This window comes from Heloderma suspectum, chromosome 1 (assembly GCF_057233095.1).
Source record: "Heloderma suspectum isolate Gila_16-S chromosome 1, 16-S_ref, whole genome shotgun sequence".
Classification (NCBI taxonomy): Eukaryota; Metazoa; Chordata; class Lepidosauria; order Squamata; family Helodermatidae; genus Heloderma; species Heloderma suspectum.
Window position 1 is genome coordinate 371,682,025 of NC_139458.1, and position 22,476 is coordinate 371,704,500.

The 22,476-nt window shown below is 43.6% G+C and overlaps 1 protein-coding gene across 1 annotated transcript in view; it reads right to left on the reverse strand.

Moving 5' to 3' along the window:
- Positions 1 to 22,476, reverse strand: part of AKT3 (AKT serine/threonine kinase 3) — a 232,442-nt gene that overhangs the window by 121,362 nt on the left and 88,604 nt on the right. The window contains exon 4 of the mRNA XM_084828246.1: positions 3,070 to 3,195. Within this exon, the coding sequence (XP_084684372.1) occupies positions 3,070 to 3,195 (126 nt within the window). The remainder of the gene's footprint in view (positions 1 to 3,069; positions 3,196 to 22,476) is intronic.

The window sequence follows — 22,476 nt, forward strand, 5'->3', positions numbered from 1 at the left end:
CATTAACAGCTTCATTGGCTCTATTTTATTTATTTATTCATTAGATTTTTATTTATTTATTATTAAATTATTAGCCGCCCATCTGGCCAGCTACCCAGCCACTCTAGGCAGCGTTCAATACGAATAACAACACGAAATACAACAAATTTACATAATCAATTGAACAAAACAACATAACAAAACAACGCTGCTCTAAAAAACCCTAACCCACCCCAAATGCCTGCCTGAACAGCTAGGTTTTCAAAGCCCAGCAGAAGCTCATCAAAGAGGGGGCATGGCGGAGGTCACTAGGGAGGGAATTGCACAGAGTGGGGGCCACCACAGAAAAGGCCCTCTCCCTATTCCTCACCAGCCTAGCTGTCCTGGCTGATGGGACAGACAGAAGTCCTACCGAGCTCGATCTCGTTGAGTGGCGTCCCTGGTGTTGTTGAAGGCGCTCCTTGAGACAGACTGGGCCAGAACCATATAGGGTTTTAAAGGTCAATGCCAACACTTTGAATTGGGCCCGGAAAACAACTGGTAACCAGTGCAACTCCTTCAGGACTGGCGTGATCTCGCCAAGGGCTGCCTTTAATCAGGCGGGCTACCACGTTCTGCACCAGCTGCAGCTTCCGAACTGTCTTCAAGGGTAACCCCACATAAAGCGCATTACAGTAGTCTAGGCAAGAGGAGACCAGGGCATGAACTACTGATGGGGGCAGATGGTTAGGGAGATAGGGGTGTAGCCGCCGTATCAGATGGAGTTGGTACAGTGCTGCCTGGCTCACGACTGACACCTGAGCCTCCATGGAGAACTGGGAGTCTAAAATGACACCCAGACTGCAGACCTGGTCCTTCAGGGGTAGCCCCATCCCATTAAACACCAGGTCAACATCCCGCAAGTGAGCAGCCAAGGGGATGAAGTCTCCTCCCCCAGAACTACCTTCTTGTACCTGCCAAAGAGGAAGGAACGGAACTACTGTAATACGGTGTCCCCATGCCCAACCCCTCCAGGCGGTCCAGGAGGATATTGTAGTCGACAGTATCAAAAGCTGCTGAGAGATTGAGGAGAACAAGGAAGGAGCATTCGCCCCTATCCAGAGCCCTCCCCAAATCATCCACCAAGGTGACCAAGGCTGTTTCTGTCCCATGCTCAGGCCTGAAGCCTGACTGAAATGGATCCAGATAATCAGCTTCTTCCAAGTGTGCCGGCAATTGCAAAGCCACCACCTGCTCAATCACCTTGCCCAAAAACGGCAGATTTGAGACCTGGAGAAAGTTGTTCAAGTCTTGGGGATCCAAGGAGGGCTTCTTTAACAGTGGTCTTATCACCACCTCCTTGAGGACTGATGCCAGCACTCCCTCCTCAAGGGAGACATTCACCTCCGTCTTGATCCCCTCCCTAAGTCTCTCCCTGCAGCTCATAATGAGCCAAGATGGGCAAAGATCAAGTAAGCAGGTGGTCCGCCTTAAAGATGAAAGCAACTTGTCCACTTCCTCAGAAGGAAGAAGCTGGAACTGATCCCACACAACAGTGCCGTTGGCTACCCCTCATTCACTTACTGTATCCACAGTGAACAGAACAGCACTCCTGATCTGGTCGATTTTATCTGCAAAGTGCTTTGCAAACTCATCACAGGAGGCCTTAGAATGCTCCATTGGTTCCGAAACAACTGGACCGACCAGGTTCCAGACCCCTTCGAACAGCCTCCTGGGACAGAGGTGATAGAGGCAGCATAAAAATTCTTTTTTGCTGGTCTTATCGCCACATGGTAGTCTGAATCTACAGCTGTAACCTGTGTTGATCATCTTCAGAGCGAGATTTCTGCCACCAGCGCGCTAGCCGTCTCACCTCCTGCTTCAAAGCTCGCAACCGTAGGATGAACCATGGTGCAGTCTGAGCTCTGTTCAGGGGGAGAGGGCGGTTCGGGGCCACACAGACTAACGCCCCAGTGATTGCAGCATTTCAGCCATCCACCAGGGTCTCAACCAAGGGGCCATTTGCATGCTCCAAAGAATCCCCAAGTGCAGTCAGGAATCCATCTGGATCCAAAAGACGCCTGGAGCAGACCATCTTAATGGGTCCTCCACCCCTGTGGAGGGGTAGTGGATCCAAGAAGTCCAACCCCACCAGGCAGTGATCTGATCATGACAAGGGGGTGGTGGATATACCCCCAATTTCCAGATCACTCCCCACCTCTCTGGAAACAAACACAGGGTCTAACGCATGACCGGCTGCATGGGTGGGCCCAGTTGGAATAGGGTGCAGCTCCAAGGAAGTCATGATCTCTATGAAGTCTCGAGGCACCCCCACAAGGATGGCCTCCGAATGTATACTGAAGTCCCCCAACATATTTGGACATAATGGAGGGGTCTGGTGGCAATTCTTGGCTTAATTAACCCACAAATTCCAGAGATTCGTGCTGTGCATGAGTTGCTTCTGGTTTCCTGGAACAACCTACAAATCCAGCATTCGTAGGTTGTTTCTGTGATGTCCGAACAGGGGCACTTGGGATTATTTGTGGGTTAAACAACCCCAAGTTAATCCAAGAACAAACCACGGTTTAATTAACCTACGACTTCCCACTGGACGCTGCTGTTAGGTCTGAACACGGTCAGTGTCTCAGTTCCTTTATGACATCTGACAATCCAAAAACTACACAGTGAATTAGTAAATTGTTTTAGGATTGCAGTCTAATCCTGTCCATGATTACACAGAATTAAGTCCTGCTTAATTCAATGGGACTTGCAATGGAATTGTAGCCTTACAGCTAGTTTTACGCATGTTTATTAAGCACAATTGAGTTCAACAAGATATATGCCTAAGTAAGTGTGTATAGTATTGCAACATTACTGCCCAAAGCTAAGAATTCAAATTATAGGAGCTGGATTTATGGGATTTCAATTCCTAAGCAGCAACAATTTTTAGGGGCATCTCAAATGGTTCCAAGCCTAGTAGGATCAAAAAGAATTTCAAAGAATTTTAAAGAGACAACATAGACAGTTTATGCATTTCAAAAGCTTTTTCATTCTACTATGAGTTTGCTGATCTTTTAAAACAAACTTTAAGTGGTTACTGAATATACTTACTTGCTACTGAAAAGTTGTTAAGAGGATATGGTAGATCCACATCTTGAGGCTTCTCCTTATATCCTATGAAAGAGCCATCTGTCTTCAATAGGAAGTATCTTGGCCTCCAGTTTTTTATATATTCTCCTACATAAGAAAACATGATTAATATAAAAAGTACCTTAAAATCTGCTTGAAGAAGGGCAGCCAACTGATAAAAAAAATACAAGTCTGGCCTAGTCCTACGTGTTTAACATACTTGATCTACAGAAATTAATAGGTGAAGCTTTTCCTGGAATGGAGATAAACATTGTCATTGCTAACGTCTGCTGCTCTTGCTGCTGTAAAGGAGCATACGCTGGTAAAAATATAATAATCCTACCTTGTAACTCACAAGCTCAGGAGTAGTGTGGAGAGTGACGGAATGGGCAACACCACAGTCTACATCTGCTGAGTTTGGAGCAGACAATGGCAGGACAGATGTCATCACCCATGGGCCTGGTGTCAGTATCGACTGATGGGTTGTTTGATGGGATGGGATTGTTGTTGATGGGATTTTCATTGTTGTTGATGGGATTTTCTTGGGCCTCGCAATTTACATTTGGGTACATATGAGGTATGGGGAGTTTAGAGTTTAAGGGGCAAGAGATTGTGCTTATGGGGGGGGTAATGCTTTAATGTGTAATGGGGCAACTAGGGGAGCAAGATCCACTGTATTAGAAGCTTGCTGATAAGATATGTTTTGACAACCTTCCAACTGTGTCTTCCTTATAAGGAAATTGAGTAAAAAGTAAGGGGTCATAGATAAGAACACGTTGTGGTTTGGGATTCCCAGTCTGGAAATAAAGGGAAGAAAAAAGGAGCTGTTGACCACATAAAAGGAGAACTTAGACCTGTTTCGTTGTAAACAAGATGTGTCAGAGATAGGAGGGGATATCTGGGAAACATGTCATAAGATGGGATGTATGGGATGAGCTGGACCAATAAAATAAACAATTTTAGAATATGAAATAAGAAAGAGATCACCAAGTTTGAACAAGTATTTAAGTTCATGCATAATGGATCCAGGAGGGCTCTGGATAGGGGTGAATGCTCCTTCCTTGTTCTCCTCCACTTCTCAGCGGCTTTTGATACCATTGACCATGGTATCCTCCTGGACCGCCTGGAGGGGTTGGGCATTGGAGACACCGTATTGCGGTGGTTCCGGTCCTTCCTCTCTGGCAGGTACCAGGGGGTAGCACTGGGAGAGGAGGTTTTGGACCCGTGGCCACTCACTTGTGGGGGGCCACAGGGTTCCATCCTCTCCCCAACGCTATTTAACATCTATGTGAAGCCGCTGGGGGCTATCATCAGGAGGTTTGGGGTGCACTGTCATCAATATGCAGATGACACGCAGCTCTACCTCTCATTCAAATCTTCACCAAGGTTGGCCGTAGAATCCCTGTCCAAATGTCTGGAAATGGTGAGTGGCTGGATGGGGAGGAATAAGCTGAAGCTGAACCCTGACAAGACCGAGGTACTTTTGGTGGGAGACAAGAGGAGGTTCGGGGATGTTGACCTGGTGTTGAATGGGGTACAGCTACCCTTGAAAGACCAGGTCCGCAGCCTGGGGGTCATTCTGGACTCCCAGCTGTCCATGGAGGCTCAGGTGTCAGCTGTGAGCCAGACAGCGCTGTATCAACTCCATCTGATACGGCGGCTGCGCCCCTACCTTCCCGGCCATCTGCTCTCATCGGTAGTACATGCCCTGGTCTCCTCTCATTTAGACTACTGTAATGCGCTCTACGTGGGGTTACCCTTGAAGACGGCTCGGAAGCTGCAGCTGGTACAGAACGTGGCAGCTCGCCTGATTAAAGGCAACCGCCAGCAAGATCACATCACTCCAGTGCTGAAGGAGCTGCACTGGTTACCAGTTGTTTTCCGGGCCAAATTCAAGGTGTTGGTTTTGACCTTGAAAACCCTATATGGTTCCGGTCCAGCCTATCTTAAGGAGTGCCTCCAGCAATACCAGACAGCCGCTTAACAAGATCAGCCTTGGATGGCCTTCTCTCTGTCCCATCAGGCAGGACAGCTAGACTGGTGAGGACGAGGGAGGGGACCTTCTCTGTGGTGGCCCCCGCTCTGTGGAATTCCCTCCCTAGGGAACACTGCCATGCCCCCTCTTTAATGAGCTTCCACCATGCATTAAAAACGTGGTTGTTCAGGCAGGCATTTGGGGTGGGTTAGGATATTTTTAGATATATGGTGTTTTTACTGTAGAATTTTATTGTTTTAAACTGTTTTATTATACATTTTGTACATCACACAGAGTGGTTGGGTGACCAGCCAGATGGGCGATTAATAAATTTAATAAATAAATAAATAAATGGACAAGAGTGACTTTCTCGTGGTTACAGGGCCTCTATGAGGTCCTGTATTGTGAAGAAAGTTCCAAATCTTTGCCAGAAAAAGGAGGATCCCCTTGCTGGTAAAGTACAAAGGTGAATGGTAGGATGTGTGAGTATGCCTTATCTTTGCTTTGTTGCTGAGTGGAAGGTTTGTGTGCTTGTTAAACTTTATTTTTCTTTATCTTTCTTTAATAAATGCATTTAGCTTATGTCTTTGTTTTAGTCCTTATTTGTAGAATTTAAGTGAATCTGAGTGAATGTGAACACTCAATCTCAGTCCCCAAAAGAACCTCACCTATAACATCAGTCAAGCTGAGGCTGTTTAAAGTAAGTGTGCCTAGGTATCCAATACCAGGGTCCCTGAAATTTTAGCCTCCAGGTTTTCCTTACAGTGGCAGCAGGACTGGAGGAGTCAGGAATAATTCCTGGTTTGGCGGAGGTTGAGAAACCATAGCCAATGGAGTGTGTCAGAACTGATCAAGGGAGACGGGTCTGGGATAGTGAGGATGATCTCAGTAATATTTGTGCAGTGTCTGCCCTCCATACCCAGAATTCAGCTCCTCACAACTGTAGTTGCATCAGGGTGGCAGGTCCCAGCATGAAGGTGTATCTGAATCCGAAAGCAGCGACTGGGATCTATATTTGAGATGCTCGTATAAACTAGAAGTATGATCTATCTGACTTGAGGAGCAGTAGTCTGAGAATATGGAAACTGGAGATCCTATCCAATCCCTATTGCCAGTCGGCCTCCAATTTGCTGCCACAACAGAACACTTCTGAAATGGGGCCCTCACAGCCATATGCCTGTGGGCGATTTTGGAGATCGCAAACACAAAAGAAAAAAACACCTCAGCAGTTCCAATATGAACAGGGAACAACAAGAAAAGTTCCCTACAAGGCTACCACAATGGCGATCAAAAGAGAACTGAGGAAATAGGAGGGAACCCACTAGGGACATGTGCACTAGGACCGTGGGGGAGGGCTCCTGCCAAAAGTTTCTGTTATAGAAGTTTCCTGAATGGGGCTCCATGCAGGCGCAGAGCCCATATGTGTGATGCACAGAGACCATGAAGAAGAGCCAAGAATCTTGTACACACTGGGTTGTATCCAATGCCATCTGTCTGCCAGTGGAACAGAAACAACTGGCAGAATGTATTCTCCCTAATCCCTGCAGCCCCGTGCGCCTCCCCAGATCTGTTCTGGAAGGGTCAGATGACCCTCCAGAGCAGATTTAGGAGGGTACAGAGGGTGCAGGGGGAAGGAGAGCAAGGGGAAATACCATTCTGCAAGCAGAAGTCCACTTGCATGATGTCCCAATGTTCCTACATGTTTGCACAATATTTCTTCAAACGTTCATTAAAACAGAGTGGGCAGAAGCTAGATTGGCATTTATTGGAAATCACTAGATGATTCACAGTATTTTAGCATGGGTTTCTGACTCCCAATTGTTTAACAATGGCAACAACAAAAACCTTTCTTTCTAAATTAGACTGTTGAATCACTGATCTTCAATAAACACAGATGTTGAGTTTTACTTGTATATGCAGGTCATGCCAGTGCTCATGAGGTGCACTTGGTAACTGGATCTATCCTGTGCTAGAAGTGGAAGGAAGGAAGGAAGGAAGGAAGGAAGGAAGGAAGGAAGGAAGGGATGCTTTTGTTTCAAATGAGGGTAGATTCAATTACATTCACTGAAAAGGAATGGTTTTAGGCCCACCTGAAAAGAAGTAGGATGATACTGTACTCTACCCCACTCTATATCAAGCACTGGCTTTGCCCATAAGCCACCATTTTGAATCTGACTCCTCCAATACCCAAGCCCCTATTTTACACTTAGCTCTGGCAGGTGAATCTCAGGATTCTAGCAAAAAGTAGAGTGTGTCCTGCAGCTATGAAATCTGCCCATGCCTGCATTAAAATATACATACTATGTTCTCTAGGCAGTAACACCTTTGATTCAACCATTGCTAAAATGCTCTATTTCATCCAGTTACATGCAACAATTAACTGTCTAAGAAGCATTAGGAAATATGCAATTTCCATTTGTATATGCTCTCAATGATTTTTTCCCCTTCTCTATGGCCCCTGCATCTGCAAGTTCTGCCATGTAGCAGAGCCATTCTGGACTGAGTCTAGTTTTTTAAATACAATCTGCCTTCACTTGTTCTTACAAGTTTGCCATCAATTATACAGATAAAAAAATTGTGTTTGGTTAGACTGTGGGCTGTTAGCTGTCAGAAGCTCAGCCTTGTCCTGTTTTTATAGGTCAGCTTGAATAGGACCCACTGCAGATGTAACATGTGTGCCTGGAGTTGCTGAACTCATTACTTCCAAACTGGACCTATGAATATCCTTGTTAGTATAATAAATTATTCTCAGGGGGGAGGGTGGCAAGGAGAACAAACAGAAGTAGTTTGGCCCCTCCTCAAAAAGACAGATTTGGATGCAAATTCCCAAGCAAATTACTGTTCTGTATCCAGTGTCTGCTATTCTGGGAAGGCTGTTGAGTAAGGCTGAAGACTGACTGGGCACAATTGAACAGCACCAGCTTTCTGGGCCTTTGGTAATACGATACTTGATCAGCCTAGGTACGGCGCTGAAAATACGTTTGCCTGATAATCTCCACTACCTCCAACTTCCACACCCCACCCACACAGCTCTTACAAACCCCCGCCATCTCTACAACAAAAAATCATTATGACATTAACTGCTATCCTTATTGGTTATGCATAGAAGAATAAATATGCAGATATACACAGTAGTCTACAAATATTGGCTGCACTTACTAACCAGCATCTAATTGTATTAATCACTAACTCCATCCCCTCCCCTGCCCTAAGTCTCTGGAATATGCACAGGGTTTGGGGGAGAGGCAAGGATTTCAGTCATTTGTGCTGAGGTATGAAGAAGGTAAGATGCACCAGAAACTCCTGCTATCCAAACAGTGGAAGCGGGAGAAGACACCATACTTCTCCCAACCTTTTACACCTGCTAGAAGGTTTGGGCGAGAGGTAGGGATTTCTCTCATTTTTGCTACAGTTTGGTACCTTTTCCAAAGTTCAATGAAACTGAAATAAACCCCTGCTTCTCTCTTGAACTTTCATCCACATGTAGAGGGCACAGTAACTATTCTCATTTCTGTTGAAGTTTGGAGCAGGTTATAAACAGTATGAGTCTCTCTCTTTTTAACTTCCTGCAAACAACAGCACACTTCAGGGTCCAACTAGATGACGCATTAAATGTGTGATTGCAATTAATACGCGTATCTTTTTCTTTTAAATATCAGCTGTCATGGAGGGTGATCATGTTGCATGAGAACGGGGTAAACCCTTTCCCACACTGCAGTTCCAATGATTCCTGCCCCCAAGATGCTATTTGTCCCAGGAGGGAAACTGCTATTGGTGCCAATGGCAGCTTCCCTCCTAGGATGAATAGCATCTTTAGGGGTGATTTTTGTCAGGTTAACCCTCCTCCCCAAGGTCCCAATTCTAATCAGAGCTGTTATTTAAAAGGGGGGGGGGGAAACAGACATGTTCAATACAAACATGTTGTTGCTAAGGAGCTCAGCCATGCTGCTGTTTTACGTATGCTCCTAACACTTTGACTCTAGAAAACTCCATGTTGTTCAGGTAAGATATGTCAAAGAGTAATATGGGGTTTCCAAAACATTTTGAATTAGCCTAATTTGCATTGGATCATTTGCACTGGAAAATTTCCAGTTTGCCCTAGAGGGATCTAATTCAGCATGTTTATTTTACTGTATTTAGTAAACAAAGCTAAAAGTATCCTATGTTATTTTTTTTCTCTCAATACACCACAATTACCTGAAATACTTTGAGGAAAAAAATAAAGCACATTTAATGTGATTTAATGTTATATTAAGTAGAATTTTTTTACAGGAATTCTTATGAAAAATTAAAGACAATAGGGTGTACCCCCCTTACATTGTTTAAATGTAAGAAAAAAGCGGGTACTGAAAACTGTTGGCACATTCATTCAGCCTTCCCCAACCTAGTGCCCTTCAGATGTGTTGGACTACGGCATGGCTGGCTGGGGATACTTGGAGCTGTAGTCCAACACACCTGGAAGGCATCTGGTTTAAGAAGACTGCACTCATTAATTAATTGTAGCAAATCAAAGAACTGTGCATGATATGCTGACATCCACTTCATCTATTTTCAACAGAGTTCAACTCTCTTTCACTTAGGTTGTTGGAGCACTGTCAGTTTTGCTGTCACTACTTATTAGTTCCATTTCACACTGAGACATATATGTCTTTCTATCACATATATGTATTTTCTCACGTACCTGCTAGGGACAATTACCTAAAAGAAACATTAATTACAACTTCGAAACTGCCAAGCTTGCTAAATATTGTATTTGCAACTGACATCCATTCATTGTTACTAATGAGCTTATGAAATGGAAATTTTTCTGCTGAAAAATAAAACACTAGGAAAAAATGCCAAGCCACATTACTGACGTCAAATAAAAGCTTTGACATTCAGGGCAATAAATAAGATGGACATAGGCTGATCCCTTTTGGTGTACACAACAGATGGGGGTACACTCAAATACAATGGCCATGGAAACTCCAGAATATGCAAAGGCCTTCCTTCTGCCCAATCCTTAATCCTATCAAGCCATCCTAGAGCCTTAAAGAGGGGAAAAAACATACCAAGGCACTGTTAAACACACTGAACACTCATCAGCATCTGTTAAGGTTAGGGACCTACACCCAGAATTTGGATGCAGACCTCCCCCTTTGCACTCTGCACTTTTACACTCACCATCCATAGCAAGCTCACTAGTATTCTAGATACCCTGTTTAACCCTTTTCTGATCCAACCCCTCTCCAAAACCAAAGTTTTAAAATAGAACTTTTCCCAGTTAAAGTTCAGTCTATGCTTGCCTTTCCAGAAAGTTCATCTCCAAGCACAGTGAGTCCATTAGAGTGGGGAGTGGGCAGAGCCCCACCTGTGTCTCTCTCCTACAAATTCCCAGCTGCTCAATTCCAGATGCAACAACCAATTAGGGCTGTGCAGCGACCCCCCGAACAGACTCGGAAGCTGCTTCGTGGCTTCGGAGGCAGGCCCGATTTGGCTCGGGCTGATTTGGGGTGCCCCCAACCCAACTTGGCCCCATTCAGATGGCTGAATCCCACTTCGCGGACCCCCTGACGCCCCCATGCAAACTCACAGCTCCTTACCTGGGCCACTGCCACCGCCTCCTCTGCCTCCTCCATTGCCTCCTTGCCCCCTCTGTTGCCGCCGCCTCCTTCGTCGCAGCCGCCACCAGCTCCTGAGGCCTGGACGCGTGCCAGTTCTTACGGCAGGAAGTTGCCATTTTAAAAATGGCAACTTCCTGGAAGAGCCAGCACGCGTCCAGGCCTCAGGAGTTGGCAGCGGCGATGACGGCGGTGGCATGGGGGTGTCTGCAAGAGAAGTGGTGATGACAGCCGTGGAGACGGAGGCGATGGAGGCAGTGGCAGCAATGACAATGATGATGGCGGCTCAGGTAAGGACCCAGAGGTGCCAGCATGGCTGGGCTGGGGTGCCAAAAATCCAAAGCGCACCAAGGCGCTTCTGAGAGCCCCTGACCCGCTCCGGGTTGCTTCATGCCCCCTCCTCTTTGCCTCGGACGGGGTTCAAAGTGGCCCAAAGCAGCCCACTTTGACTCGGGCTTCAGGCTGAAGCAGTGTACCGTCCTACAACCAATCGGTTTTTAATGTTGCTGGCAAAGTATGTGTTGCTACACACTCTTCTCCTCTCCATTCAATGGAATGTGCTGATTTGCACATGTGCAAACATCAGCAACATCACTGCACATGTGCAAAGGAGCAGAACATTGTGCATGCTCACTCCTGCCCCTTCCTCCTCCAAGACATCATTTTTCATTCAGGCACAGGCAGGGCACTGGGGAGTCCAGACATACCTGATTGTTATATATGAGCTTGCTTGACCCCTCTGGAGTAATGGCAAAAGTGATTGTTGAGTCAGATACCCATAATCAATCACCAAAGAAACAAGCAGGATTATTCTCAAGCAATGATGAGAGCAGGCAGCAACGTGTGTGTAGCACATGCATTGCAGCAACAGGCAGCCACACAAACTATGAAGACAAGCCTCTGGCCATCCTGACTTGTATTGTACAAATTTAATTCTATTTATAAATTATTTGAGAGTGTATGTGAGAGTGAGGTGAGTGAGTGACCTGTGTGTGTGTAAGATTAACAGTGTAATCCCATACATGTATATTAGTAAGTCCCATTTTGGCCCTGAGAAAAATCCCTGTTTCTCTCTTGAACCCTCTGGCAAGCACAGACCATTGGGAGAACGACACAGCCTTATCTCAACTGAGCTGAGGTTTTGAAAAGAAGCAGCAGCAAATTATTCTGCTGTTTTTAATCTTTTCCAAACTTGCAAAACAAATGATACCTCAGGAAAACGGATATGCACTGTTGGGAATCCTCTTCACCAATACCTGAAGAGGATTCCCAATGGTGGTACCTGCCAATGGTGACTAGATTCCTGAATGTCTGGATGCACAAACATAGGCATTTACACATACATACATCCAAATATACCCCAACACACAGGTTGAATACACAGAAATGTTCAAACTCACTGTCAACACATATGTACATATACAATCTCCAAACCTGAGAAAATCCCATGCATTTAAAAACTGGATATTGTCAACTAGGATTGTGATTTACTTATTTTTTCCATCTCTGTTCACGGTTGTCATCTAAGAATCTGATGCCTGCGCAAAACAATGGTTCTCAGTTAAAAATTCATATCAGAAAGGCCTGAAGCTGCCACAGATGAGCAATAGGTTCTTACTGTTAATTACTTAATAAATAAATAACTGCTTGAATGCACGTCCACCTGTTCGTTCACTCCCACCAACAAATACTTCAGTTTACAAAGTAAAGTTATTGGTTCATATGCCTAAGCCTGAAACTATAGACTAAAAAAACTGCCCTAAAGGATATCCCACAAGCCACAAGAGAAGGTAGAATGTATGATGAGGAACGACAAGCAGTAGAGGAAGACTGAGGAACACCAGGAATTATTCACAACTAAAGAAAACATTGAAATGTATGACAGAGGGTCACTGGTGGTGGACTCATACCCTAGGGGAAGATCAGTCAGAAATCAATGACCTGGATCACATGTAAAAACAATTTGTGGGTTGTTTAATCTAGGAACTGTCAGGATACAGCAGCAGTGAGTGAGCATGCCATTTCCTGCACACTTGTCACTTCCACTTTAACAAGCCAGAAATGTTCCCAGGTTGTTATTGTAATGTCCAAACCCAGAATTCTGGGTTGTTTATGGATTAAACAACCCAGAGTTAACCCAACAATAAACCATGGGTAATTATTGAGTTAACTCTGTTGGCCACAACTAACTAACTATGGTTTAAACAACCCATAGTCAGCTGTTACATGTGAACCAAGTCACTGTTTAATAGGGAGCTCAGAGTTATACTGAAAATATCCATGTTGCTAATCCAACATCATTTAAAGATGTGCGTTAGTTCTCAAATCCAATTAACTGAATTGTGCACAAGCCACTGGGATTATCGTACAAATATTATTTATGAACAGAAATGTACCATAAAAGGCAATCATGGGCAAGGTCATATATTCACATTTGAAAAGAAAAATAAAGAAATACAGAAATCCATAGATTAAAACAAAGGGGAAAAACACTTTGTGACAATTTAATGAAGCACATCTCTGGAGTTGTTAATATAGCAGTAGTTTTGCTTTAAAGGATTATTTTCTATCCGACTTCCTGCTGTGTTAAATGTAAGCTAAATTATTATTTTGCTTGCATTTACGCCTTTTTAGACTGCAAAAGCATACTCTCTCTAATTCTTCTTATTACAATTAAGGAAGAGGTCTCTAATTTTGTACACTGCACTGGAGAAAACTGAGTAATTCACATACTATTTACGTCCTGGTCAAACTATTTAAAGCTTCTGTAGAATAATGCATCAAATAAAATGCAACTGATTCATGTTGTATCAGAGAAGTCTGTTTTTACTCCTATTTTACTCCTATTAAAAATAAAGCACAGGAAGTCCAATTTGGCTGCAGCTTTGGAGATGATTATGTGGGTTCAATCCAGCTTTGCACCATGGCAAATGGAGGCTACCGCTTGCAGAATGGGATTTCGGTGTCCTTTCCTCCTCCCTGCACCCCCTCCCACTCTGAAGGGTTGTGGGATCTCCGGGAACTGTCCAGAGCAGATTTAGAGGGTGTAGCTGGGGGGGGGGGGAGTGCAAGGGGGAAGAGATGACAAAGAAGTCCTGTTCCTCAACATTATTGTATCCAACCTTAAATACAGATTCAAGATAATGAAACTTCAAAATATGTTTAAGTCCCATTTATTTCAATTGCAGGGTTAACAATATGCTTAACTAATCTCTCTCTCTCTCTCTGGTCTTCCTCTGGTCTTAAAATCAAAAGAAATAGATGACAAAGTTGTAAACCAGAGCTGGGGAATGTACAACCCTCTGCCTAATTGCATGCAGTCCTCAGCCTAATTTCAAAATCTCTCTACAAGGAATCAGTTCAAACCTCTGGCTAAAGTGATCTGGACCTCTTCCCAGAAGCCCATTGGGCTAAGAGGAAGATACAGAGAAAGAGGCATCAGAAAGACAGAGAGAAAAAGAAAAGGGGTAGAAGACAGAGAGGCAAGAGAAAAGGGGCTTCACCTACTTTTGGCTCTGGCCCCGACTACCACTGGCTTCAATACCATCCACCACTACCATACCCCAAAAAATGGCCTCCCAAGGGAATACAGCCCTTGACATTATAAAAGTTTCCCACCCACTGTAGACATTAAAGTCTGAGTATATCTAACCAGTTATCTATCTTTAACTCCATTTATTTCGGGGGGGGGGAGAGAGGATGTTACAATTTAATCCCAGCACATTTGAATATTTCAAAGCAAATATCAGAAACATTGATGACTATACAGTAAAATCCATGACATAATGCAGGGATGGGGAACCTCCGGCCCGCAGAGCTAATCTGACCCATGGAAGTTCTCCATCTGCCCTGCAGAGCCCCCACTCCTCCGACCCCAGCCCTCTTGGGGAGAGGAATTCCCACTATTATTCATACAATGATAAAAAAACACATTCTCAATCTTTACTTGAAATTTCATCAATGTCCATGCCTCCCCAGGTAGGGGCACGTTGAAGCACCGATTTTCAATTATTTCCATGAAAGACACTATGCTCAAGTTTCATTTATTGAGTAGTGCTAGTCACATCACTAGAGAGACAAGCCCAAAGAACTTCCTTTTTAAGGCAAGGAGTTGCATCTCTCATTCCTTGCTGAAGGATCAGTTAAGTACACAATATGGCTTTCGTCTCAGAAATAAGAAGTTGGGACCCTCTTCTGTTGTCTCCATCTCGTACTTCTCTTGAGGACACTGTAAAGCCCAAAGCTTATCATTGCCCAGTCTCCATCTCTGCCATTTCAGCTCAGATAAGCTAAGCACTTAAAAGGTTCAGGGCCCAGGCCCACAGGACACAAATCTGTTTAAAATCTGTATATTCTAATTTATATCTATATATGCAAATTTAGAAGGAATTACTAGGCTTTATTTCGAACTCAAAGTCATCCAATTAATTTGTCATCCAAATAATTTCCAATAAAGTAAATTATTCAGTGAATTTGTACCCTGCCCCAGATGATCCCAAATCAGTATTTTCTCTTCAATTACAATTAATTTCCAGTGCTGTGAAAAAAAATACAAAAAAGGAAGTGGCTGGTAGTTTTTTTCATGAACTCTCTCTCTCTCTCTCTCTCTCACACACACACACACACACATCAAATAGCAACTTTTGAACCAAAATGGAGTTTCAAAAATTTGATAGAGTGCTGCAAAATCAAGCCAAGGGCAAATCTGGGGATCATTATTTATTTATTAAATAAATAAACCCCCAATTTATTTCCCAATTTTCACCCAAACCCTGTTCCTAGTTCAAGCAATCCCCTTCAATTAATTGCCCATTCTTCAATCATTACCTCCACAAATTAAATTCAAGATAAAATAAGGTAGTGCACAATTCCAAAATGCTGGGTTGTTAGTGGATGGTAGAGGGCTGGAGGCTGGAGCAGAGGAGGTAGAGGAAAGTGGGCAAGGAAGAAGGTTATTATGAAAGAGAATGGAAGGAGGAGGCTGGAAAGACGGAAGGAACAAGCAGGTTTAGAAGTGGGGATCAGAGGGATGGGAACAACTGAGCAAGAACTGGACAGAATGGAGGAGACAGACGGAACCTAGAAAGAGAAAAGGGAAGAGGTGGTGGATACAGGTGATGGTGAAAGGAAGGCGCTCTCTCTTTCTCTGCTCTGCAGAGTTCTGGGGTTTTCTTTCCCTGTTGTGGGGCCTCGTGACTCCAAACCTCAACACATACACCGGTTCGCACAATCAAAATAGCCCACCATCGCTTATTTAATACCATGTGCCAGGTGGGATTTAAATATTCAACCCTAGTACAGGCCTATTGTTTAACCCCCGCCTCCCAAGTTCACATGGCGCAAGCTGGGCAGTGAATATTCAAAATAGCCACTGGCGCTGCAGCCCGCCATGGCTTAAATAAGCCACAATGGGTTGTTTGATTGTCTGAACCAGCCCACAGGCACACACAGTGGAAGGCACAAACAGAGCAGGCTAGCATGTTTCTATGTGCCACAATATACACAAAAGGAGACACATAAAAATCAGGACGTGCCATACCCGTGCGTGCGCATGCGCACGCGCGCGCACACACACACACACACACGCTCTAACACACACAGTGGGTTGTTTGATCGTGTGAACCAGCCCATAGGCTAGGAACCCTATCATTCCTGACTTGGCCTTTTCTACCATCCCATCACACTATGTCACTGCTCTGCCTTAAAAAAAAAAATCAATAAAACAAAAGAAAAATAAAATATTGTAGGTACGTAAATGTTGATATATCAATTTCAATGCATGCATGCATGCATGCATGCATAGACAGATAGATAGACAGACAGACAACTTTCCAAGAATTATACATAAACTCCAACAAAAGCAGACCAAATAGCCGTGTAAGTATCCATTTGCAGAGCAGGACAGGAAGGCCTGGCGTGCTATGGTCCATGGGGTCACGAAGTGTCGGACACGACTGAACGACTGAACAACAACAACAAGGGTTGGAAGGGGCCTACAAGACCATCGAGTCCAACCCCCTGCTCAATGCAGGAATCCAAGTCAGAGCATCCCTGACAGGTGGCTGTCCAGCATTGTTAGGTCCTCAATCCATTGCATTATAGGAGGCGAGCATTTATTCTTCCAGTGTTGTAATAGCAGTCTTTTAGCTGTCAAAAGAGCATGCAGGATCCATTTGTGCTGACTGTATGTTAACTTCCAAGAAGCAGGTAGATAATTTAAGAGGACATATACATCAGTGTTCCAACAGAAGGTCTATCAGTATAATAACCTCCTCCCCCCAAAAGACAACTATTAGTCATTGCCTCTGCTCTCCCTTTTTAACTGTCCTGGCCCCATCCAGCTGCAGCTACAGCATTTCTTCCTGACGAGGCTATCTGATGAACTAATCTGGCATGTTTCCTGAAGCTGGCACCCCTGTTTGGAGTCTAAGATGGAGAGCTGGAGAGTCCCAGTAGTTCACCACAGTCAACTGTCTAATTAAGAAGAAACAACTGCAGATCCTGCTGAATAGGATCTTTTAGTATATTTTTGACTAAGGATAACACTTTTCCAATATTTATTGCGCTTATACTCCCCTGTCAATATGGTAACAGTCACCTTTTATAATTTGGCATTTTCAACAGTTAGGATCATCATTCTTATTGTAACATACCATATAGTAAGCATCTTAAAACGATTCTCCCTCTTCCCCATGTTCAAAGAAAAGGTGTGGCTAGTTAACCAGAAATACTGCCATATGTGCAACAGAAAATTGTCTCCAACATTGTGTCCATTTCAACATACACTCAATTTCACCATGCATACTAACAAGATTTTATAAAGTCTAGAAAGGATGTTTTCTTTCAGTTATAGAATGCTTTTCAAGGCTTGCAGGAGCTCTTAATGGATTCTGTGCTCTTAAAATGTTTAGATAAAATTAATTTGAAAAGACTTGAAGCAGGAAGAGGGATTAGATCTCGGAGTTTAGTTGTTGCTTCAGAACATGATCAGTTTCTATCATTATCAATCAGCTATTTTCCCTTCACACCTGTTATTTCCCCAGATCCATGTTAAACTTTAGGTCATAGAGTATTCATACTAAGGGAGAACTTGGAGGGCTAATTCTCATGCTTGACCAAAACCAGCTATGAATACATCATTAGTGTTATATCTATTAATTCAATATTAAGAGTTAAAGAGCAATTTACATCCCCTTACTGTCAACAATATTGCTTCCCGGGAGCCGGAGCAGCAATGGTTCAGTCGTTAACCCCTTCCTCTCCCTCCCCATCACCTCAATGCAGTATTTCTACTCCAGTGTCCCTACCCAGCAAATATGAGGCTTTCAGGGATGTTTTCGACAAGAAGGAGGGCGACCAACTCCCCCACCATCCTACGAGTGCGCCATTGATTTAATCCCAGGAGCTACCATCCTTGCTGGGTGGCTGTACTCGATGTCAGAGCCAGAACTTCGAGCTCTCCACGAGTTTTTGGACACCAACTTGAAGTGGGGTCCCTCTGCGAGCACACCGACTGTTTGTAAAAAAGAAACCAGGGGAGCTCCATCCCATGCATGATTACAGAAACCTCAATACCATTACCATATGCGACAAATACCCCCTCCCGTGAATTCCTGAGATGTTAGAGCACCTAGGATAAGCCAAGATTTTCACCAAATGAGAACTGCATGGTGCCTATAATCTGATACGCATCCAGGAGGGGGACGAATGGAAGACAAGTTTCCGTTGCAGGTACAATGCATATGAATATTTGGTTATGAGTTTCAGGCTGGCCAATGCCCCCACTACATTTTCGCATTTTATAAATGACATTTTCAGGGATTATTTGGACAAATTCCTCATTACTTATTTTGGTGGTTTACTTGTTTTTACTTGTTTTTTCGCCGGACCCCCAGATGCACGAACAGCATGTGAAAGCCATCTTACAGCACCTCCAGGAGCACCGTGTCTTTCTTTAACTGGAGAAGTGCGCTTTTGATTTGACAACCTTGGACTACCTGGGTTATATTATTTCAGTAGAAGGCATAAAAATAGATCCATGCAGCAAGGAGTCTCCCACAACTACTACTCTTCTCTTCTTGTTGTTGGAGGCCTTGTAGGCAATGGTTTCATTGCCTCTGCTTGACTGACTTTCAGCCTCTTGCTCGCTCTCAGGAGGGGTTCCCTGTAATTCTTCCTCTGCAGGCTGTTCTCCAGTCTCATCCTCAAGTACCTGAAAACGGTTCCATAGTTCCACTGCTTCCACTGGTGCAGAGTGGCTTCTAGTTCTACTGCTCCTGTCACCCTTTTCCACGGAGTATCCCCTACTGCATTTTTACTCGCCTCAGCATTTTCCTCTTCTGCCTCAGCTTGCTGTTGCTCTTCTATCTTTTGTACTTCTCTTTGATGCTCTAGTTCCACCGTTCTGTCTAAGAACTCTTCGTCTTCTCTTATTCCCTGGAGGGTCAACACTCGCCGCTCCAGTCCTCTTACTTCTTCTTCCATCAGTGTAATCAACTTGTACTTGTTGCATGTGTAGGCCATGTTGATCTCAGGCAAGAAAACCCCACACCCCCTCAATTCAATTGGAGCTGTCAGGAGCACATAGTGAGCACACAGGCACCCCGAATGGAAAGTCCCTGGGCTTACTTCAGCCCACTCACCATTTTGCCTTTGTCTCCTATTCCACTGCAACTCCCCTGCCAAACTCCTGTTTGCTCTCCCTGTTTGCTCATTCTGATCGCTCGCTCTCTGGGAGCTTGCTTACTGGTATAGCAGCGTGGCTAGTCTGTGCATGGCTAATCACCCATCATCAGCTAGCGTGTCATGCAAATGCAACCAATGTGTTTTCATCCAATTCCAAATAAACGTTGAAGGAAAACTACTAAATGGTATCCATCCTAGAGTTATCAAATGGCCCAGATGGTATCCATCCTAGAGTTATCAAAGAACTCAAATATAAAATTGCTGATCTTCTAACCAAAATATGCCTCTAAGATCAGCCTCTGTACCAGAGGACTGGAAGATGGCTAATGTAACACCAATTTTCGAAAAGAGATCCAGGGGGGATCTCGGAAATTACAGGCCAGTTAGCTTAACGTCTGTTCCAGGTAAATTGGTTGAAGGCATTATTAAAGATAATAAAGATGTCACACAGACAAAAGTGAGATTTTCAGAGATACACACACGCAGAAACTTCTTTTAAATGTTTTATCAATTTACCAGGTTAGGCATGGTTGTTTCATTTCAAATTCAATTATAATTTGTAATCCAGGAATAAATACACAGACAGCTTTACTAAGACCCTTTAGTCTGAACTATCAATACAAGAATACAGCAAACTAAAGGAAATAGGCAAAATGAAAACTACATGAAAGAAATCAAATAAGATTATATGAATAAATAAACAGTTTTAGAACAATAAAACAGCTTTATAATAGTTCCTACAAGCTAGGCTTCAGCAGTATGTGAACTGAGAACTACCGGAAGTACAAGCTGGGTTTCGAAGAGGCAGAGGAACAAGACATCAAATCGCCAACATTCGCTGCATCATGGAGAAAGCAAGAGAATTCCAGAAAAATGTCTATTTCTGCTTCATTGACTACGCCAAAGCTTTTGATTGTGTGGATAACAACAAACTGTGGCAAATTCTGAAAGAGATGGGAGTACCAGACCACCTTACCTGTCTCCTGAGAAACCTGTACGAGGGTCAAGAAGCAACAGTAAGAACCGGACATGGAACAACCGATTGGTTCAAAATTGGGAAAGGAGTACGACAAGGCTGCATACTGTCGCCCTGCTTATTTAACTTATATGCAGAGTACATCATGAGAAACGCCGGGTTGGATGAATCACAGGTCGGAATTAAGATTGCCGGGAGAATTATCAACAACCTCAGATACACAGACGATACCACCCTAATGGCAGAAAGCGAAGAGGATCTAAAGAGCCTCTTGTTGAGGGTGAAAGTGGAGAGTGCAAAAGCTGGTTTGAAAGTCAACATTAACAAAACTAAGATCATGGCATCTGGCCCCATCACTTCCTGGCATAGAGAAGGGGAAGAAATGGAAGCAGTGACAGATTTTATTTTCTTGGACTCCAAGATTACCGCAGACGGTGACTGTAGCCATGTAATTAAAACATGCTTGCTCCTTGGGAGGAAAGCTATGGCAAATCTAGACAGCATAGTAAGAAGTAGAGACATCACCTTGCCGACAAAGATTCGTATAATCAAAGCTATGGTTTTCCCAGTAGCAACGTATGGCTGTGAGAGCTGGACTATAAGGAAGGCTGAGCGCCGAAGAACTGATGCTTTCGAACTGTGGTGCTGGAGAAGACTCTTACGAGACCCCTGGACTGCAAGGAGGGCAAATCAGTCCATCCTAAAGGAAATCAACCCTGAGTGCTCATTGGAAGGACAGATACTGAAGCTGAAGCTCAAATATTTTGGCCACCTAATGTGAAGAGAAAACTCCCTGGAAAAGACCCTGATGCTGGGAAAGATTGAAGGCAAAAGGAGAAGGGGATGGCAGAGGATGGGATGGCTAGACAGCATCACCGATGCAATGAATATGAACTTGAGCACACTCCGGGAGAGAGCGGAGGACAGGAAGGCCTGGTGTGCTATGGTCCATGGGGTCATGAAGAGTCGGACACGACTTAACGACTGAACAACAACAGGCAAAAAGGGCATCAGAAATAATTGTTACAAAAACTGAATTTGCTTACCTTGGCCCTCTGAGGGCAGTGTTACCTAAGATTAGGCAGAGTAGTAGAAAAGTGTCAAAGAAATAATAAGTAACTTTTCTTATAAGGTTTATTATGCATTGTATTTATAATGTAATTTCAAATTGGAATACTAAAATTAAGTAAGCCTTCATACTTTTCAGAATCAAAGAAAATTCAAAATGAAGAAAAGCAAATCCAGTGCTTCAGTTAAACACAAAATATTCACCTACTCCCTTCAAAATATTCAAAACAATTACTTAATGCACATTGGGGGGGGGAGTATGAATCCTTTATTTACGGTCAACTGACCACCAGCAAAAGATAGAAAAATACATAACAATAAAATATATTGTTTTACAATGTAAAATTAAGTCACAGTACCATAGAGGACCTAGTTAAAATAGCAACGTTAAAAAATTTAGCAACTTGCTCAGTAATTAATCTGTTGGATCTTTCAGGTAAGATGCACATAGGGAGAGGGCCTTCTTGGTGGTTACCCCCAAATTATGGAATGATGAGGCCCGCCTGGCACCAACATTGTTATCTTTTTGGCACCAAGTTAAGACCTTTCTCTTCTCCCAGGCATTCAGCAGCATATTGTAAGTTTTAATCGAGCCTGGAATGTTTTATGGTTATGGTTGTTTGCTTTCGATATTGTTTGTTTGAAGTTGTTTTAGATATATGTTTCTTTTGTGTATGTTGTTTGTTCATGTGTTTTTATGTAAATGGTTTTTAATCTCTGAATATTGTATTTTTAATGTTTTTAATTTTTGTAAACCACCCAGACACCTTAGGCTGTTGGGCGGTATAGAAATGTAATTAACAACAACAAGAAGAGATTCTAAAGACTGACCTGGAAAAGATTGAGTAATTGGAAATATCAGGGCATCTCTGACCCCCTGATAGTAACAGCAGTTGAACAAAACATGTATTATGGATTCCACTTCAACACTGTTACAAGGGCAACATCTCTCATTTACCAGTGTTTTTGGAATATCTTCCAGCTAAGAGTTTAGAGGGTAAAAAATTAAGCCAGGCCAAAGAGAATGCTTTCCTATATTTAGGAATTGATAGCCAGTTTAAATAAGCCATTCTGCCTTTGGAAAA